This window comes from Coturnix japonica, chromosome 6, assembly GCF_054131305.1.
Source record: "Coturnix japonica strain WE chromosome 6, WE-NBRP24, whole genome shotgun sequence".
Lineage (NCBI taxonomy): Eukaryota > Metazoa > Chordata > Aves > Galliformes > Phasianidae > Coturnix > Coturnix japonica.
This window is the reverse complement of record NC_140668.1, coordinates 24,069,425-24,087,051: the sequence shown is the minus strand read 5'-3', so window position 1 is coordinate 24,087,051 and position 17,627 is coordinate 24,069,425. Positions and strand designations below refer to the sequence as shown.

The window sequence follows — 17,627 nt, the reverse complement described above, 5'->3', positions numbered from 1 at the left end:
CGTCATACCCCCCGAATCGGAAGCGGAAGCGCGGCGGGCCTGGAGCCGGCGGCGGGCAGATGGCGGAGAGCGGGCAGCAACCGGCCGGGGCTGCGGGAGGAGGGAGCGGGGGAGCCGGGGCGCCCAGCCGGCACGAGAAGAGCCTGGGGCTGCTCACCACCAAGTTCGTGTCGCTGCTGCAGGAGGCCAAGGACGGAGTGCTGGACCTGAAGCTGGTGCGGGGCCCGTGGGAGGATGGGGAGGCCCGGCCGGGGGCATCGATGTGTGAGGGGGGGGAGCGTGGGGACGGCGGGTCGAACGATATGGATGCTCTGCTGCTGCTGTACGGCCTGCACGCTGTGCCCCTCGGTGTCCCTCCGTGTCCCTCCGTGTCCCTCCGTGCCCCTCCGTGCCCCTCCGTGTCCCTCCGTGCCCCTCTGCTTGTGCGACCCTCCAGTTCTGTTCCCATCAGACAGAGCAGCATCCTGCTCCGTGCCCTGCAAGCAGAATGAAGGCAGCCCTGGGTTATGAAGCTGTGCTGGAAGTACAAGGCTGGGGTGGTCCCCTGGCTATGCTGTCCTCTCCTATGGCAAACTGCTGTCTACTTGGATTAGGGCAGAAGGACGATGTTCCCTAAGCTGTCAGTTCAATGGGGGTTATGTTTGTTAGTGTGGTTTGTGCGTGGTCACTGAATTCCTGCAGTGTGAGAGGGGAAAGTCATTTGTGCATTGCCCTCTGTGTGACACCACTGTGTGACTGGCAGCAGTTAAAGTCTTGTTACTTCTGCATTGCCATCTGGTTGGGAAGCAATATCGGTGCCTCCTGAATGTGAGGGGAGGGTCCTTCAAAGGGTCAGGATCACGGGGTCATTGGGGTTGGAGGGGGCTGCTGGAGTTTATGCAGCCCAGCCCCATTGCTGAAGCAAGTCCCTGGATTAGAATGCACAGGAAAGCATCCAGGTGGGTTCTGATACCTACAGAGAAGGAAACAGCACAGCCTGTTCCAGTACTCTGTCCTCCTTGTATCCATTTCCAGAGGACTCATGACCTCGTGTCCATTCTCTATCAGCTGGCATCAGGTTTTAGGCATAAAAAGCCTTTTGAGTGTCAGCTTTGCTGAACTGTTGTCGTTCAGGCAGCCCTCTACCTTCAGATTCTCATCTCTCTTTACACTCGAGAAGCACTGAATGTTTAGGCTGCCAGGCTTGTAGCCCTGCCCTGCTGCTGAGGAGCTGTATGGGATGGTGAGCAGATAGATTGGTCAGAAGTTAATCTGATAGGCAAGAAGGAGAGAAACATGACTGAGAGTTTGGAGTTAAGTGTCTGACTTCTATTGCAGGCTGCAGACACCTTGGCTGTGCGACAGAAACGACGGATCTATGATATCACGAATGTTCTGGAAGGGATTGGGCTGATTGAGAAGAAATCAAAGAACAGCATCCAATGGAAGTGAGTGATGGAGTTGAAGTCATTCATGGGTCCCTTCTAATCCAAGGTCCTGTCTTCTGGGTGCCTTTCTGCTGGTTTTTCAGTGGCCTGTGCTGAGCTGTGCTGATGGTAGTAATGAGGAATGTTAAAGTATGTATGGCACATTGCTTTTATAGCAGAGCTGGTATTTTGGTGCAAACTATTTCCATGTCTCGAGTTAGAAAAGACACCTTTCATGGTGCTGGAGGTGGGGGATGGAGGAGGATGCACTGCATGGTGCTGTGCTGGAGGATGGTGTGAGGCTGCAGGGCGGGTACAGGTGAGATTCTCTGGCCTTGATGTGTGATAGAGGGGGAAGGAAGGAAGGTGGCAGCTCTCAAAAGCCGGGTGTTTTGGTTGCTCTGTTAGCTGATGCATGTCACTGCTGTTTGCTCTGCGCAGAGGGGTGGGTCCTGGCTGCAACACGCGTGAGATTGCTCACAAACTCATCGAGCTGAAGGCAGACATAGAGGACCTGGAGCAGCAGGAACAGGAGCTGGAGAAGCAGAAGATGTGGGTTCAGCAGAGCATCAAAAACGTCACAGAAGACGTGCAGAACAACTGATATCCTTTTGTCAGCCGGCCGTTCCTCAGGGCTGAAAGGCAGGAGCTGGGGCTGGGCTGGCAGTGCTCTGCTGGGGGCACCTCATGTTGCTGCTCTGAGAGGATAAGGAGGTCATCCCCCCCTTGGAAGCAGATGAGCACTGCCCAGTATAGACAATAGCTTCCTTTGCAGCGTTTCTTGTGCTCAGAAAGGAAGGAAACTCCAGGTGCCCTTTGAGTTCCGTCTTCACAGGAAACTGCAGCTGTTGTCCTTAACCTTCCAAACGCTAGCTTATGTGACACACGAAGATATCTGCAAGTGCTTCACAGGTGAGGAAATGGTGCTGCATCATAGAGATATAATGCTGCAGTACTGTCAGCCTATGCCAGCTGCTTTCCTCTTTCCAGGAAAGAGGAGGCAGCACATCTTGGCTTAGGGCTGAGCATGGGCTGCCCTCAGCTGCATCATGCCTTGTACCAGGAGGAGAGCAAAGAGGAGGGAGTGAAGAGCAGGACAGAAGGGAATGTGCTTCTTGTTGTGACTTCACATCCCTGAGGGGCAGAAGTGGCAAAAAAGCTGCAGGAGTCTGTTTCCTCTCTGTTGGCAATTGCAGTGATAGCTGCAGGGCCAGAAATACCCCAGTGCAGTGTGGCAGCCTTCTCAGCTGTAGCAGTGTGGATTCAGAGCTGCTTTCTGCTTCAGTGAATGCCTGCCCTCTCCTGACCCTCTGCAACCTACATCTGCTTGCTTGCCTCAGAGAGTTCAATGGGGAAGCTGCTATTCCTGCCCACCCCAGCTGTGCATAATCTCACCCTCATCTGACTGCTCACCTCTTCCAAGCTGTCTTATCATCAGCTCTTCCGTTTCTCATTTTTCCTTTCTTGCACTGTCCTCCTTGTTCACCAGACTTTATCCTGCTCGAGTTCCTGCTTTACTGTTTCTTCTGGTTTAAGGTCAGGCTTCTTGGGGACGGGGGTTGTGTTTTCAGTTTGACAGTGCTTGGGGCCAGATAGTTTGTAACAGCCTGTAGGAGCTTCCTGGAGACCAGCAGACAGATTATTGCTTGGTTCATTGAGCAGTTTGCATTTTATTGCACCTGTTTTTCTTCCTAAAAGAGTTTGCTTCTGAACTCAGACCACACCAAAAACCTTAGTTGTTAGTGACCAAAAGGAAGTGGAAACACACTGTGCACCGACTGTCTTGTGAAAACATTTGGGACTCGGCTATCAAGAGAGATAGAAAGGCAGTGCCTGTGATGTTGAGGCTGTTGGGTCTCTAAGCTTGAGCTTTCTTTGGGCTTTATTATGCCTTTTTAACATAATTTAACAATATTTTCCTTAAGTGTAGATTTGTTAAAGGACTCCCATCTCCTCCACAAATCTTGTGGTGCTTCTAATCCCTGCACTTTTGCTGAGCTGACCTTTGGTTGCCTGTCTGTAATAGAAGGATGTGCTGTTCTGCTGTCTGCTCTGTGGATTGTAGGGAAGATGATCAGTCCTTCACGCAGGATGTTGGTGAAGCGTGGACACAAACCACACTAAAGTTTAAATATTCAAACTGAAAGCTGCTAACTGCTCGGTCTTTATATGCCTGCTTTTACAGCACTGGTATTTCCCCCATTCATGTTTCTCGTGTTAAATATAAACCTGGATGCAGATTGGGAGCAGCTCATCTGGGTTTGTTGTGTTCTGCAGGACTTGGAAAGGAGATGGTGCTGTCAGCCTGGCTCTCTGTGTCTCTGTGCAGGGGCCAACACAGCCAGCACCAGGCAGCTCTTGCTGATAGAGGCAAGGGAACATTGGCTTCAGGTGTTGGTCCACGTGAGGCTGCTATGCTGTCTCTGCTGGCAGGGCAGCTCTTCCAGCTGTGTGTCATCCTATTCACAATTCAGATTGGGGAAGATGAATGAGTTCTGTGGAGGAATCCGCTGGAAAAATGCTTGACTTTCTCGGTAGGGTTGCTTGGAAAGAAGTTTTGCAGGTTCTTTATGCCCTCAGGGTTGGTACGTTCAGAGCTCCACAATCTGCTTAACAGCTTGAGTGGGTGTAAATGGCAGTCCTCCAAAAGAGGGAAAGCTGTGTGGACTTTGAGAAGTGCCAGGGGCTCTTTGTCAGCATTGGAACAGCCTGTGCCCTGTGAGTGCCGACCTGCTCTGTTTTCACAGGAGACACCCTCCTTGCAATTCGAGCCCCTTCAGGCACACGCTTAGAGGTTCCCATCCCTGAGGTGAGTGATAAGTGCGTGGATAGAGAGCAGCTGTGTGCTATGGGGGAGTGCTGCTGCACTGAGCAGGCTGGGAGTTGGGAAGGAGTTGGTGGTTGTGGTTTTGATGGAGTTGGAGGAACTTGGAACTCAAGGAAGGCTCTGACTGTTAAATAGTTGCCAAGATGATCTGTTTGGAAAGAGCTCTTAATGTACATCTGTGTTTTGCTTCTGACTTTTCTCAGGGCCCGAGTAGGCAGAAGAAATATCAGATCCATCTGAAGAGCACCAGTGGGCCAATTGATGTTCTCTTAGTAAACAAGGATGCTTGGAGCTCTCCTCCAGTGGTGCTACCCGTCCCACCCCCTGAAGACCTCATCCAGTGCCAGGCAGTTGCACCCTCAAAACCACAGATCCCTCCGCTTGCCCACTTCCAGGAGGCATCTGTTCCCAGCAGCACCCAGCCCTCAACGCCAACACCTTCCAGCACTCAGGATCACAGCCCTCCTGAGCAGAAACACACGAACACAGGTGAGAGGGAGGTTGCAGAGAGCAGAAATGGGATGGTTGCCGACCAATAGGGCAGTACAAACCTGGTCATACAGCACTGTCAGCTCCTGGCAAAGGGAGCACCTCTGTGCTTGCTGCACCGAGCCTTTGCTTTCATCTTAGTGGGACTGGATGTGCTAATGGAAATACTGTGTGTGTCTGTGGCTCCTTCCAGAATGCAGCATCTCAGTGCTGGAGTCCAAGAGCAGCAGTGACCTCGATCCCCTCAGCAATGTGTCTGCACCCAGTAGCCATACAGCCAGGCTGGACACACAGCTGCTGCAGTCCTCTGCCTCACTGGACAGCAGCTCTGTCCTACCCAGCCCCTCTGCCTCCTTTGAGCCAATCAAACCTGATCCTGAAGGAAGTGAGTATGCACCCTTGGTTTGTTTGTCTCTCCAGATTGTGCCACTGGGAGCGAGGGAGGGGCTGCTGGCTCCAGGGGGACGAGCTGAACTCTGTCAGCCAGACCACATGAGCAGTGAACAGGCATTTCTTTGGGGGGAGAAACCACAGAGTGTGTGGGTGCTGGGGAACCTGGTGTGGAGATGGCAGTGTCACATCTAGTGCCGTGTCACTGCCTGTGATGCTAGGCTCAGAAAAGCCACAAGGGATGCTCACGTGATGCATCTGTGCTGTTCTAGGTAGGATTATTCTCTTTCAGCCCCTTTTGTAGTGCTAGGTCTGAGTTTTGAGACTGTGAAGCCTTCACTGACATCACTCTTGTAACTTGTTCGGTTATTAGGAGAGCTCTACTCTCTGTTTTTCTCCTTTACTCAGAAGTACTTCTTCTATCTGTAGCAATCTTGTGGTCTTATTGTCTTCCAGTATGTGTCTGGGAAGCTTCCTGCTGTGCTTGTTGAGGTGCAATGGGCTTTAAATGAGGAAGTGTTAGCTTCAGACTGGGAAATGGCAGGCTGGTCCACAGACAGAAGAGCATCCTCTGGATAAGACACTGTGCTTTAATGCTTCGAAGCTTACCTTCCATGCAGAAGTACTTAAAGTTAATGTGTTAGAAGGGGATGGTGCATAAGGACTGAGAGGATAGCAGGGCAGCGGCTGATGAAGCTGTATAGTATTTCAGATGCTGCATTTAACAAAGTCAATCATTTGGTTTGTTATATTCACAGTGCTGGAGCTTCCCAAAGAGCTGTCAGAGATGTTTGATCCAACGAGAGGTACGTTCACACCCTGATCACAGATGAGAGCTTTTCAGGCCCCGTGCCAGCACTAATCTGTGTTCTGCATTCCCACACTCCTCTTCCAACTTGCCTGCATCATCTAGAGCCACCAGCAAAACCCCTGTTAGTCTTGTTTCAACTGTAGTGTGCCACTGTGGTTTTCTCTCTGCAGTAATGCATGCTGTTTTATGGACTATTCCTCCTGCTTTGGAGGGGTGAAGTTCAGATCCAGGAGTGAAAGCTGTGAAGGATTTTGCTTGTTTTACCCTCATCTACTGAAGAAGGTCTAAAAATATAGGTTCTGTATTTTACTGCTATTTATTTTAGCTCATATTATTCCTCTCTGGTTACCTCTAGTTGAAATCCTCTCATCTCACAGCATGGAACTAGGCAGGGTACATTCCTGTTCTTTAGGAAATGGCCTGCAGTGCATCAGCATCTTGAAGACGGGCTCATCTGAGTTAGTTCTGTGGAAGATCACTTCACTTGTGGGTGATGAGGGCCTGGCCAGGCTGATTGAGATCATCACTGTTTAACTTGGTGAAGTGAGAGAGGGAATCAGAAGGTTGTTTCCAAACACTTCGCTTCTAAAAGGGGAAAGATCCACTTGCACACGCTTGGCCTGGCTGCTTGCCTGCCAACCTTCAAGTGCTTCGTGGTCCTGCTAGCCAAGATCAACATCACTGGAGGAAGGAACGTTTCAGAGATAATTTCTGCTTGTAGCCTTGTGTGGGCAGTGGAGCAGAGAGCAGTTAATGGCCCATTAGGGAAAGATATATAGAGCTCAGATGTTTGCTGGTGGGCAGCTGGCCAACCTCCCATGGCATATCACAGCTGTGGAGTGAAGGGATCCAATGAGGAGGGACGAAGAGGACAAATATGAATGAAACTGGAGACTGATTAGTTCTGCTGCTCCTGGAACAGCTTGTTTCTCTTTCTCCTCCCCGCTCTAAAGTGAGTGTGTGTAACTGAGGAGTGCATCTGGCTTTACCACCTCAGTTTCAGATGCATGTGGGGGAGTTTCCTTTGGGACTGCAGCTAACACAGCACTGCAGGGATAAGGCATCACCCTTCATGTGAGAGCACTGGGCTTGTGGCTGGGCTGAGCAGGAAGGAACCTCCTGCAGAATGGTTTGGTGCTGCCTGAATGGCCCAACACATGTGGCTCCCTCTGCCCAGGGCAGGAGGCTGAGCTTCCTGCTGCCACTGCCTGCACCCACCTTGCCTTAACCCAAAAAGGGGGGAACAAGAAAAACTGGGAAGGTTGGGAAACTACACACAAACACAGAGCAGAAGTCAGAGTGCATTGCTTACTGTGTTTGTCTCTTCCCTAGAATGTATGAACTCTGAGCTGCTGGAGGAGCTGATGTCATCTGAAGGTGAGTCTCAAGAGTTTTCCCCTCGTGGTGTGGCCTTTCTGGGGGAGAAGACTGGTCCTGTGTGGCAGCCTTGCATTTGCAGCCTTGCCCTCATTGTTCTGGGCTCAGGGCATAGTTCTCACTGTTGTGCCGGGCTGTGAGTGATGCACGAGGAGCAGATGAGCCTCTTCAGTGCTTCAAGGCTGATGAAAAGCAATCTCAAGGATCTCAGGCTACGAGGCCCCACGGCTCAGCTCCCGGCTGTGGGAGTGCTGAGCCTTGGAACCAACTGCTGGCTTTTCTCTTCTAGTGTTTGCTCCCTTGCTCCGCCTCTCCCCCCCTCCTGGAGATCACGACTACATCTACAACCTGGATGAGAGCGAAGGTGTCTGTGACCTCTTTGATGTGCCTGTCCTTAACCTCTGACTCCTCGGCGTGGCTGTGAGCCTCGCACACACAGACCCTTTTGTAACTCTTTGGAAAGTGTCTATTTTTGGATTCCTTTTGTGCTAGAGCTCGAATCAGAGAAACTCTCACATGAACTCAGAAGCAAGAGATGTGGACTCGGAGGCCGGGAGCCTCCCCGTCACTTCTTTCTCCTCCCGTCTTGCACGTGCAAGGACTGACCTCGCCTTGCTGCATCTCTCTCTTCACTGGATTCTGGGCATGGCTTCAGTGGGTCTGTGATTTGTTGAGTTTGCCCAGGTGCCTCTCCAGGCTTCCTCAAATCTGCATGCCTTGGTTTTCCTGCACTCCTAGAGGCACTTTGCACCTCCTAGGTACCAGCTGCTACACGGAGCCCTGACAGCATGGCCAGTTTCAATGTGGGTGCTTATATCCCAGAGTGACATCAACAAAAAGCAAAAACCAATGGCACCAGAGGGTCCATTTGTTCCAGTGACTCCAATCCAAGCCAGTACGTTTTACAAGACAAAGCACTTTTCTCTGTTGGCTGCCCCTCCCAATAGGACCCGGGAGCTGAGCAGGAATGCTGGTTGTCCCCTGGTGTTGGCCCACCTGACGCACAGCCCAACACTGCTGTTCCTACAGGGCTGAAGAAGGGTGCCAGTATTAATGTTTTCTTACTAATGAGTTGCTTGAAAAGGTTAAGACTGCTCCAGCTGATGCCTTGAAGGTATTCAAGTACATCAGACACCTTGTGTTAGCATCTAGCTGTTCTCCAGCGTTGCACTTGAGCCTTCAACTGTTGTAAAGGCCACCAAGCAGGAATGGTGCAGTAGTGCTTTGCCACGATGAGTTCCACAGGTGTTGTCAAAATAGTGTTTTGTTCCCCCCCTCTAACCCTCCCACTTCTGTTCCTCCTTAGCATGTGCTCAGGGTCGGCCTTCCTACAGAGATGGATGTTCATGCTGTGCTCCCTGATCCCATGGCAGGTTGCTGCACGATGCGATGCCTTTCTGCATCTTTCTTGTCCCAGCGTTGCTTTTTAGCAGGTGTGTTGAGGTGGCTTTGCAGTGTTTTTTTGTCTTTCTTTTGGATGAGCAGCCAATGGAGCCCATGCATTTCTTTTCTTTGCTCGTGTTGGAGAAAAAACCCTCCTGGATTTATTGTACTTTGCAAACCGTCCCCCCAACGTTGCTTTTGGGTCTGATTTGCCTATCAGTTTTGCACATCTTCCTGCCAACCCAGCCGTCCCATGGAGCCTTTCCTGCCTTGCAAACTGCCAGAGCTGCAACTCACAGCCAGCACCAGCCTCCTTCCTACACTTCAGAGAGATGTACCCAACTCTCAGCACCTGCAGAGGTGAGAAGGCCACATGCTTGAGTCCCTTCTTTCCAAAGCATCTCCCCGGTGCTTTTTTATCCTTTGTGGGACTCCTCCAGCAGACCTGCTCCTTTCTGCCTCCTGGGGACACAGCAGCACCCTGTAGGATAGGAAAAACACAATGAATTCAATAGGAATGGACAGCCTCCAGCCTCCAACCCTTTCTAGCTGAAGGCAGTGGGTGGGATGGAGACGTGTGAGTGCTCCAGCAGCCCTTCCTTCCTCTGCCACCCCTCACCTTCATCCCCCCCCCCCCCCCCCCAGCACATTAATGTTTGCCACAGCTCTGGAGAGATATAAAAAAACAAAGAAAAAGGAGGAAAAAAAAAAAAAAGCTGTAGAGAAGATGAACTGATGAACTTTGATTCCTATATAAAGATTATTTTTATACTTTGGGGTTGTTTTGTTTTTATTTGCAAAGGAAATGAAAATTGCCTGTAATATTTGTACAGTTGTTGAGTGAATAAAAGAACCCTTTCCAGAGGCTGTGCTGTTCATAGGGATGGGATGGGAATAGGTGGGATGAGATGGATGGGATGGGAATGCATGGGATGGGATGGGAAAGGGCAGGAATGGATGGAATAGGAATGGATGGGATGGGACAGGGGAGGGGGGATGGATGGAATAGGAATGGATGGGATGGGACAGGGTGGAGCAGGTACGATGGGACGCGATGGGACCGGGGGAACGGATGGGACTGGATGGACGGGGCGGGATGGGACGGGACGGGATGGAGCCGCCCCACCTGCGTCAGCTCAGGTGAGGAGGACGGCCGTGCCCGCCCCGCTCCGGCCCCACTCGGGGCTCCCTCCCCGACGGCCTCTCGGCCCGGCCCGGCCCTCCCAGGGGCGGGGAGGTGGCGGCTGAGACCCGGAACTGCGGCGCGGTGCGGCGGGGAGCCACCATGCCGCCTCCCAAGGACGTGGTGAAGATCGCCATCCAGATGGTGGGAGCCATCCCGCAGCTGATCGAGCTGCAGCAGGTACCGCCCGCCCCCCGCCTCCCCCCGCAGCCCCCCGCCCCGCTGCCGCCGTCCGCTCACGGCTCGCCCCTTCCCTCGCTCGCAGAGCAAACCGCTGGCCGCTGTGCTCAAGGACGTCTGCGATGCGTGAGTACCTGGGCACCGGGAGTGGGCTGCGGGGATGGAGTGGCCGGTCTGTGGTTGCACCATTGGGTTGTGACAGAGGGTGGCCATCCTTTGGTGGCCTATCGGGTCATGCAATGAGCAGTGGCCATCCTTTGATGTCCCATTGGGTCTCAATAAGCAGTGACCATCCTTTGATGTCCCATTGGGTCTCAATAAGCAGTGACCATCCTTTGATGTCCCATTGGGTCTCAATAAGCAGTGACCATCCTTTGATGTCCCATTGGGTCTCAATGAGCAGTGACCATCCTTTGATGTCCCATTGGGTCTCAGTGAGCAGTGACCAGCCTGTCATGACTCCTTGGATGGTGACAGGTGTTGGCCGACCTATGGTGGCCCATCATGTCGTGGCAGATGATGATAAGTCTATGGTGAGCCATCAGATTGTCACAGATGGTCACCAGCCTGTGGTGGCCCATTGAGAAGGATAAGTCTGTGGTGGCCCATCAGGTCACAACAGCCGGCGTGTGTCACAGGTTGGGTTGTCACAGGCCACAGCTATGGGGCACAGCTGGGACGCTGGGCTGTGGTGGCCCGGACCAGCCCTCCTCCATGACCTGCTGCATTGTCACTGCAGGTGGAGCCTGCCCAACGCCGAGCGCTATGCCCTGCAGTACGCCGACGGGCGCCAGACGTACATCACTGAGTTGGTGAGCCATCACCCACCTTCTTCCCGGCCCTGGTGGCTCCGTGTGCCCCTCACCCCTTCACTTTCTCTTCACAGAACCGTGGGGAGATTAAGAATGGGAGCATCTTGCGACTGACCACTTCTCCGGTACATCCCCTGTCTCCTTCTCCGAAGGCGGGTGCTGGGGTCAGCCTGCTGCTGCCTGCCATGGGGCGATGTGGCCCTCCTTCCTCAGTTCTGCTGGTTTCTGCTCTGATTGCTCTCTTTCAGACCCCTCCTCGCCTCCTTCCTACACTTCAGCTCCTCCAGCCTCTGCCTCCAGGTCTCTTGCTGCCTTTCCATGAGCCCCTGTGGCTTGATTCTTTCCTTCCTGGTAGGACCAAGAAGCAGAGAGGTTGTACAGCGGGATCCAGAGCAACAACGTGGATGTGAAGACTGAGTCACTGAAGAAGCTTGCGAGCCTCTCCCAGGACGTTACCTTTGCCCGGGAGTTTATCAACAGGAATGGCTTGAAGCAAATCTTCTATATTGTGGAGGAAGGGAACGAGTGAGTATCAGGAGGGGAATTCCTTTGCAGATCTCGCCTTCTCCCTTGCTAATGCTGTACGAGCTCTAAGCTGGGCTTCACTAGTGGCCTCTTTTGGCCTTGATAATCCCTCTGAAGGTTTTGGCTGTGAGAGATCTGCAGGCAGCTCGAGAAACCCCTGGGTGCCACAGCAGTGCTGCCCAATGCCTTCCTCTCAGTATGCAATGGGGAATCTCTGGGTGCTGAACCCCACAGTCACACAGCGCAGTGCATGTTTCTTGAAGCAGTGGGTGGGATCTGAGGTGGTTTTGGTTTCCCAATGGAAAAGAAGCTTGTACTTCCCCTCCCATGGCTTCTAGGATGACCAAGCCAAGGTCTGCTTTCTTACCCAGTAGCATTCTCTGTCATTCTTTGCATTCTCTTCCATTTGCTTTTCTGGTTGGTTCTGTTGTACCCCACAGTGGGCACAATGGATGGCTGCGCATCGATGGGTCCTGTCTTACTGTGCTCACTGCACATTGTCTGGATCCATCCTTGCTCAGTTTGCTCTCCCATTACTCCAGTACAGGGGAGATCCTCGCTCACACCCTGAAGGCCTTCATGGAGCTGATGGAGCACGATTTTGTCTCCTGGGAGACTCTTAGTGCAGCCTTCATCAAAAAAGTACACAACTCCTGTGCCATGGGCTGCCCTGCTGTCACCCAGGCTTGACCCGCCTTGTACTGATGGGTTCTGTTATTGCAGATCGTGAGTTACGTCAACATGAACGCCATGGATGCCTCTGTCCAGCAGCTCTCCATGTCAATCCTGGAGAACATGGTGCCCAGCAGCCGCGTCCTCTTTGAGCTCGTCAAAAAAGAAGTGACGGTGGATCGTCTCCTCACCCACCTGCAGGTGTAAGTGGGGAGCCAGTGGGAACATGGGCCTGCAGGGGATTTCTGGGGGGGGTCTTGCTGGCGATCCCTGGCACCGTGTTGTGTTGTCCCTTGTTGGTGAGCACTCAGCATCTGTTGCCCTATTGCTGAGGGTTAGAGTGTGTTGAACAGAGCTTGTATTGGGGTTTGACAGTGAAGAGGGGAGAGGACTGTGTCTTAGAGCTGTCTTTGCACCTGTGGTAATGCTTTCCTTCCTCCTTCCCCAGGACGAATGTCCAGCTGCAGCTGAAGGCCACGGCCCTGTTGATTGCACTGCTGCTGGCTGCCACCGATGCTGAACGGCGGGTATGGGGCAGTGGGCAGCACTGGGGAGCTGCAGGGTGGTGGGCACTGGGGGTCCCAACACAACGGTGTGCCCATTGCTGGGATCCTCTGCCAAGAGCCCAGAGTTAGGGACAGCGGTACTGTAAGGGAGCACTTGCACTTGGGTTGGGGGATGTCTGACAGCCTCTTTCCCCTCTAGGATATGATGGAGTACCTGAGAGAGAAGAACATCAGGCAGTTCATCCACAAGGTGGGGAGCAGGGTTCTTACAGAGCTCTGTGCTTCTTCCTGTCCTTCCCTCCTTCTGTGTGCTGCCCACAGAGACCAGCCCTGGGGTGCCGTCCTCTTCCCTTTGGGCTGTGGGGCTTTGGCTGTTGGTCCCTGGGTCTGGAGCACGCAGGGGTCCCTTCTCACTCGGAGTCTCTTGTAGAACATCATCCACAGCTCCGAGCCGCTGGGGGATGAGATGGCCCATTACCTGTACGTGCTGCAGTCACTCAGCCTCAACCTGCACGAGCACCGCATGAGGACCTCGATGGACCCCTACTCCCAGGTCTGGGAGCTCTCTCCTTGCTGTGCTTCCACCTTTGGAAGTGCAGGCGGGTGAAGGTTTGCCTTTGGGGTGTGTTCCTTACCCAGCACGGTGGCTTTCACCATTGGTTTTAGACCATGGTACACAGGGCTCACAGTGTCCTTCCCCCCTCTCTCCCTCCAGGAGCAGAGGGATCTCCTCCAGTCACTGCGCCAGGCTGCCTTTGAATCAGAGAATGATGCTCCTGCTGGCACCTTCAGCACCGAGCGCCGGCGGTCGCTGTGTGCCAAGGAGTTCCGCAAGCTGGGCTTCATGGTACAGCCCCAACCATCCATGTTCAGGCCTCAGTGGGACCTTGGCATCTCCCCTAGACCTGCTGTCCCGCTGCTGCTTGGAGAAGTGCTCAGTTGTGTTCTTTTGTGTCTTGCCAGAACAATAGCAACCCAGCAGAGGACCTGCGCCGTGCGCCGCCGGGGCTCCTTGCCCTCGACAACATGGTGTACTTCTCCAGGCACACCCCCAGTGCCTACAGCCGGGTGCGTGCTGCTGCTTGGGGAGTCTCCCAGCAGAAAGGACCTCCAGCTTCTCATCCCTTCTTTCTTGGGTCTGAGAGCTGGGTGCTGCTGTTTGGAACAGCTCAGCTCTTTGGGGGGCAGCTGAGCAGGATGGTCAAGTGGAGCATGGGGAGCACTGATCCCGACGTGTGTAACATGAGGTGATGTTCTTCTCCTCCAGTTCATCCTTGAGAACAGCAGCCGCGAGGACAAACACGAGTGCCCATTTGCTCGGAGCAGCATCCAGCTCACCCTGATCCTCTGTGAGATCCTGCACATCGGGGAGCAGTGTACGTGTGTGCCCAGCCCTGCACCATCCCAATGCTGAGGGTGCCACAGCTGACAGCTGGGGAAGGGCTGTGCTCCTGGATACTGCAGTTGTACGGCAAAACAGGAGTGTGGCATCATCTTGTCCTTCTCACCACAGGCTCGGAGACAGCTCAGGCCTTTTACCCAATGTTCTTCGGGCAGGATCATTTCTTTGAAGAGCTCTTCTGCATCTGCATCCAGCTGGTGAACAAGACGTGGAAGGAGATGAGAGCCACCCAGGAGGACTTTGATAAGGTGATAACGGGACCCCGGGGCTGTGCATGTACCTCTGGAGCATCACCGGACTGGGGATGCTGTCTGTGCCCCCCCAGGTGCTGCAGGTGGTGCGGGAGCAGATCACCAGGACCCTGACTCTCAAACCCACCTCCCTGGAGCTGTTTAAGACCAGAGTGAATGCGTTGAACTACAGCGAGATCCTGAAGCTGCGGCAGACGGAGCGGCTGCACCAGGAGGAGACGCTGGCCGTGCCCGTGCTGTGAGTGGGCTGTGGGCAGGGGGTGACCCCATAAGGGTCAGTGGATGAACGCTGAAGGGTCTGTGCTCCTTATCTCCTGGCTGGCATCCCAGGGAGCTGCGGGAGAGGCTGAAGCCGGAGCTCCTGGAGCTGATCCGCCAGCAGCGCCTGCTGCGCCTCTGCGAGGGAACCCTGTTCCGTAAGATCAGCAGCCGCCGGCGCCAGGGTGAGTGCACAGGGAGGGTGGAATGGACTGCAGCTCATTAGTAGAGGTGCTAACGGGGTCTCAGCTGGGGCCTTTCTGCTGCAGATAAGCTCTGGTACTGCCGCTTGTCACCCAATCACAAAGTGCTGCACTACGGGGATGTGGAGGAAGGGGTGCACTCACCCCCCATCGAGAGCCTGACGGAGAAAAGTAGGTGATGGGGACAAAGAAAGGGAGGGGGAAGGGAGCACTCTGCCCACCTCTGTTACTGCGTGCTCAGATGGGAACTGCCCTATTGTCAGGGTGCCATGTGTCTGGCCCTGGCAGTGCAGTGGGTTGGGGCAGATCTGGCACTGGGGTTCCTTTCTTCATGTGAAGCAGTGACCTAAATCCTGGCTGCTCACATTGCTGCCCAAATGGTGGGCCGTGGTTCTGGGGTGAGGACCAGGAAAGTGGGAACACACAGCTTTCCTGCTCCCCAGTTCCTGTGGCAGACATGAAGGCGCTGCTCGTTGGGAAGGAGTGTCCACACACGAAGGAGAAGAGCTCTGGGAAGCAGAACAAGGTCAGCACCTCCACCCCACCTTGCATCCTCCCCTCCCTCCTTGTGCTCTGTCACTGTGTGTCCCCAGCTGTGTCACAGGGCACAGCCAGCACAGGGTGTCCCCATCCCTGGAGGTGTCCCAGAGCCGTGGGGATGTGGCACTGAGGGCAGTGGGCATTGGAGGTGCTGGGGTTGGACTTGGGGATCTGAGATGTTCTTTCTAACCTTCATGGTTCTGTGATTCTATGATTCCCCATAGGACGTCCTGGAGCTCGCCTTCTCCATAGTGTATGATGTGGAGGAATACTGCCTGAACTTCGTTGCCCCCACGCGTTACGAGGTGAGCTGCAGGGACTGCAGGAGGGCACATCTTTGCCAAGGGAGGCTGAGCAAGGGAGGACCCCTCTCTGCTCTCCCAGATCTGGAATTGGACACTAAAGGGTGATTTGTGACACTGCTCCCACCCTCCCCTATGTAGCCTGGAGGAGCTGGGCTTCCCTGGCCTGCAGCCAGTGTGCTGGGCTAGCACTGAAAGGACAAACATGCCTTTGTGCATCCATGGCTGAGGGCCTGGAGGAATGTGAGCACTGCAGCTCTCTATTTGGCTGCGAGGTTTGGGGATGAACAAAGACCCAGTCTGGCTGGGAAGGTCAGACGTGGAGCTGGGGACTGAGCTGCCCTGTGCTGGGTGAAGGCGTGGGGTGAGCATGGCAGGAGGGAGGTGAATTGGATACAGCTGCTTTGCCCTGGAGTTGAGAGCCACAGGTGGGACAGGGGTTCTGTGGCTGCCCAGAGCTCCCCTGAGCTGCTTTGCTCCTCCAGTTTTGCCTGTGGACAGACGGGCTGAACGTGCTTCTGGGCAAGGAGATGACGAGCGAGCGAACGCAGACGGACCTCGACATCCTGCTGTCAATGGAACTCAAACTGCGGCTCCTGGACCTGGAGAACATCAGCATCCCCGACAACCCCCCTCCTGTCCCAAAGCCCCCCAGCAACCTCAACTTCTGCTATGACTTCAGCCATGCAGAGCAGTGAGTTCCTGCATCCCGCCCTGTGCCCAGTCCCTGTGCCCCCTCCTTCTTTCTGCAGGCTGCCCCATTCAGCTCTGAGATGTTTGGAGCTGGAAACATTCTGTTGCCTGCCAACAGCAAAACTCTTCCTCCAGGCTCTGTCCCCAAAGGGATGAGCCCAGGTGCTTGGATGGGGCTTGGGTGTGCGCTGCCTGTCCCCTTCCCATGCTGGTGGCTGTGAGCAGGGCATCCTGTCCCCTTTCCCACACCTCTATTTGCCCAGACAGAACTCACCAGCATCCCAGGGCAAACCACCTTCCCTTCACTGTCTGCATCAGGGCTGAGCCACTGAGCTTTGGGCTCCTGCTCTGTTAGAGTGAAGGGACCTCTCTGCTCTGCTACAGGCAGCAGAGACAAAATACTTCTCAACAGGTGAACCCCTCCATGCTGATGTCCCCTTTGCTGCAGTCACACTGTGGGCAGAGGGCAAGGACAGCAGGAGGAGGGATTGTACAGACACTGCTGTCACATTGGGGAGGGGGGGGTCAGCATTACAACGGTACAGCCACATACCCTGCCCAGCACAGCACAGCTGCTCAGCGTGGAGAATCCCCTCTGGGTGCAAAAGGAGTTAGGAAAGGCTGAAGTCCTCCCACTGCTTGGTTTGCTGAGCAGACAGCGCTTTGCAGCAGGGTCAGCGTTGCAGAGGGACAGACAGGCTCTTAATGCACTGATTTCTTTCCTGCTCTCCTCCCTCTCCCTGCTGGGAGTGCTCCCAGCCTGCAGGGCAGCAGGTTGTGCCCACAGGTTGTTCAGGGTACGTAATCCTCTTCCCTTACCCCAATATAAGACGGGCACAAACTCAATGCCCGGAGCCCAACCCCAGCGGAGCACTGAGCTGCTCACACGAACCTTGGTGCCTTCCCTGCCGTGGCGGATATTGCACACTCCAGTCACACTGCTGCACTACTGCATTACGACGAGCTACCTCCTCCGTGCCCCAAACACCCCCCCAAACCCCGGTGTTTTGCACCTCCTTTTGCCTATGGCTTCTCCATGGGGTGCTGTAGTAACTCAGCCTGTCTGAGCACTGGAGCTGCACGCTGCAGGGTGGGCAGAGCCCCCACCTCCTGCAGATATGGGCAATAAACACTTGTGAACTCAGCGCTGTGTCCTTTGTAAAGGTTTTTTTGGGGGGTGAGGGCTAAAGAGCATGAAAGGGGGCAATGCAGAGCTGGGTGTGCATTACCCTGCTGATGTGTGCCTGGGGTTGGAAGGGACCTGGAGGATCATGAAGCTGTGCTGTATGCAGGGCCACCAACCTGCGCATTGAATACCAGCACAGGCTGCCCCACCTGGCCTTGACCACCTCCAGGGATGGATGGAGCATCCACAGCCTGTCTGGCAGCTGCGCTACGGGAACCGGCACAACAGGAA

General features: G+C 54.3%; 2 protein-coding genes across 3 annotated transcripts; both read left to right on the top strand.

The window, feature by feature from the left end:
• The first annotated feature begins 4 nt into the window (after positions 1–4).
• Positions 5–9,548, top strand: E2F4 (E2F transcription factor 4). Of its 2 annotated transcripts, XM_015873747.2 has the most exons (10): positions 6–215; positions 1,318–1,427; positions 1,848–2,009; positions 2,275–2,318; positions 4,154–4,215; positions 4,437–4,722; positions 4,916–5,107; positions 5,871–5,918; positions 7,256–7,300; positions 7,590–9,548. In XM_015873747.2, the coding sequence occupies exons 1-10, from the start codon at positions 60–62 to the stop codon at positions 7,703–7,705; spliced, it is 1,221 nt and encodes a 406-aa protein (XP_015729233.1). In that variant the 5' UTR covers positions 6–59; the 3' UTR covers positions 7,706–9,548. The 2 variants fall into 2 exon arrangements, with proteins under 2 accessions (XP_085407083.1, XP_015729233.1); XM_085550957.1 differs by lacking the exons at positions 4,154–4,215; positions 4,437–4,722; positions 4,916–5,107; ... (1 more) ...; positions 7,256–7,300; positions 7,590–9,548 and adding an exon at positions 3,684–4,049 and having other exon boundaries at positions 5–215.
• A 381-nt stretch (positions 9,549–9,929) lies between these two features.
• ELMO3 (engulfment and cell motility 3) lies at positions 9,930–17,354 on the top strand. The gene is made up of 20 exons (XM_015873672.3): positions 9,930–10,046; positions 10,132–10,172; positions 10,786–10,858; positions 10,933–10,983; positions 11,214–11,383; positions 11,926–12,025; positions 12,107–12,258; positions 12,504–12,582; positions 12,761–12,811; positions 12,992–13,114; positions 13,277–13,408; positions 13,525–13,629; positions 13,829–13,937; positions 14,075–14,211; positions 14,289–14,452; positions 14,545–14,657; positions 14,742–14,846; positions 15,119–15,201; positions 15,440–15,520; positions 16,003–17,354. The coding sequence occupies exons 1-20, from the start codon at positions 9,969–9,971 to the stop codon at positions 16,213–16,215; spliced, it is 2,160 nt and encodes a 719-aa protein (XP_015729158.1). The 5' UTR covers positions 9,930–9,968; the 3' UTR covers positions 16,216–17,354.
• Positions 17,355–17,627: the final 273 nt, after the last annotated feature.

Coding starts and splice junctions, on each gene's coding strand:
- ELMO3 (XM_015873672.3), top strand. CDS start 9,969: ATGCCGCCTCCCAAGGACGTGGTGAAGATCGCCATCCAGATGGTGGGA. Junction 12,259..12,503: donor CTCCTCACCCACCTGCAGGT/GTAAGTGGGGAG, acceptor CTCCTTCCCCAG/GACGAATGTCCAGCTGCAGC. Junction 13,409..13,524: donor TCCGCAAGCTGGGCTTCATG/GTACAGCCCCAA, acceptor GTGTCTTGCCAG/AACAATAGCAACCCAGCAGA.
- E2F4 (XM_015873747.2), top strand. CDS start 60: ATGGCGGAGAGCGGGCAGCAACCGGCCGGGGCTGCGGGAGGAGGGAGC. Junction 2,319..4,153: donor TATCTGCAAGTGCTTCACAG/GTGAGGAAATGG, acceptor CTGTTTTCACAG/GAGACACCCTCCTTGCAATT. Junction 5,919..7,255: donor GATGTTTGATCCAACGAGAG/GTACGTTCACAC, acceptor TCTCTTCCCTAG/AATGTATGAACTCTGAGCTG.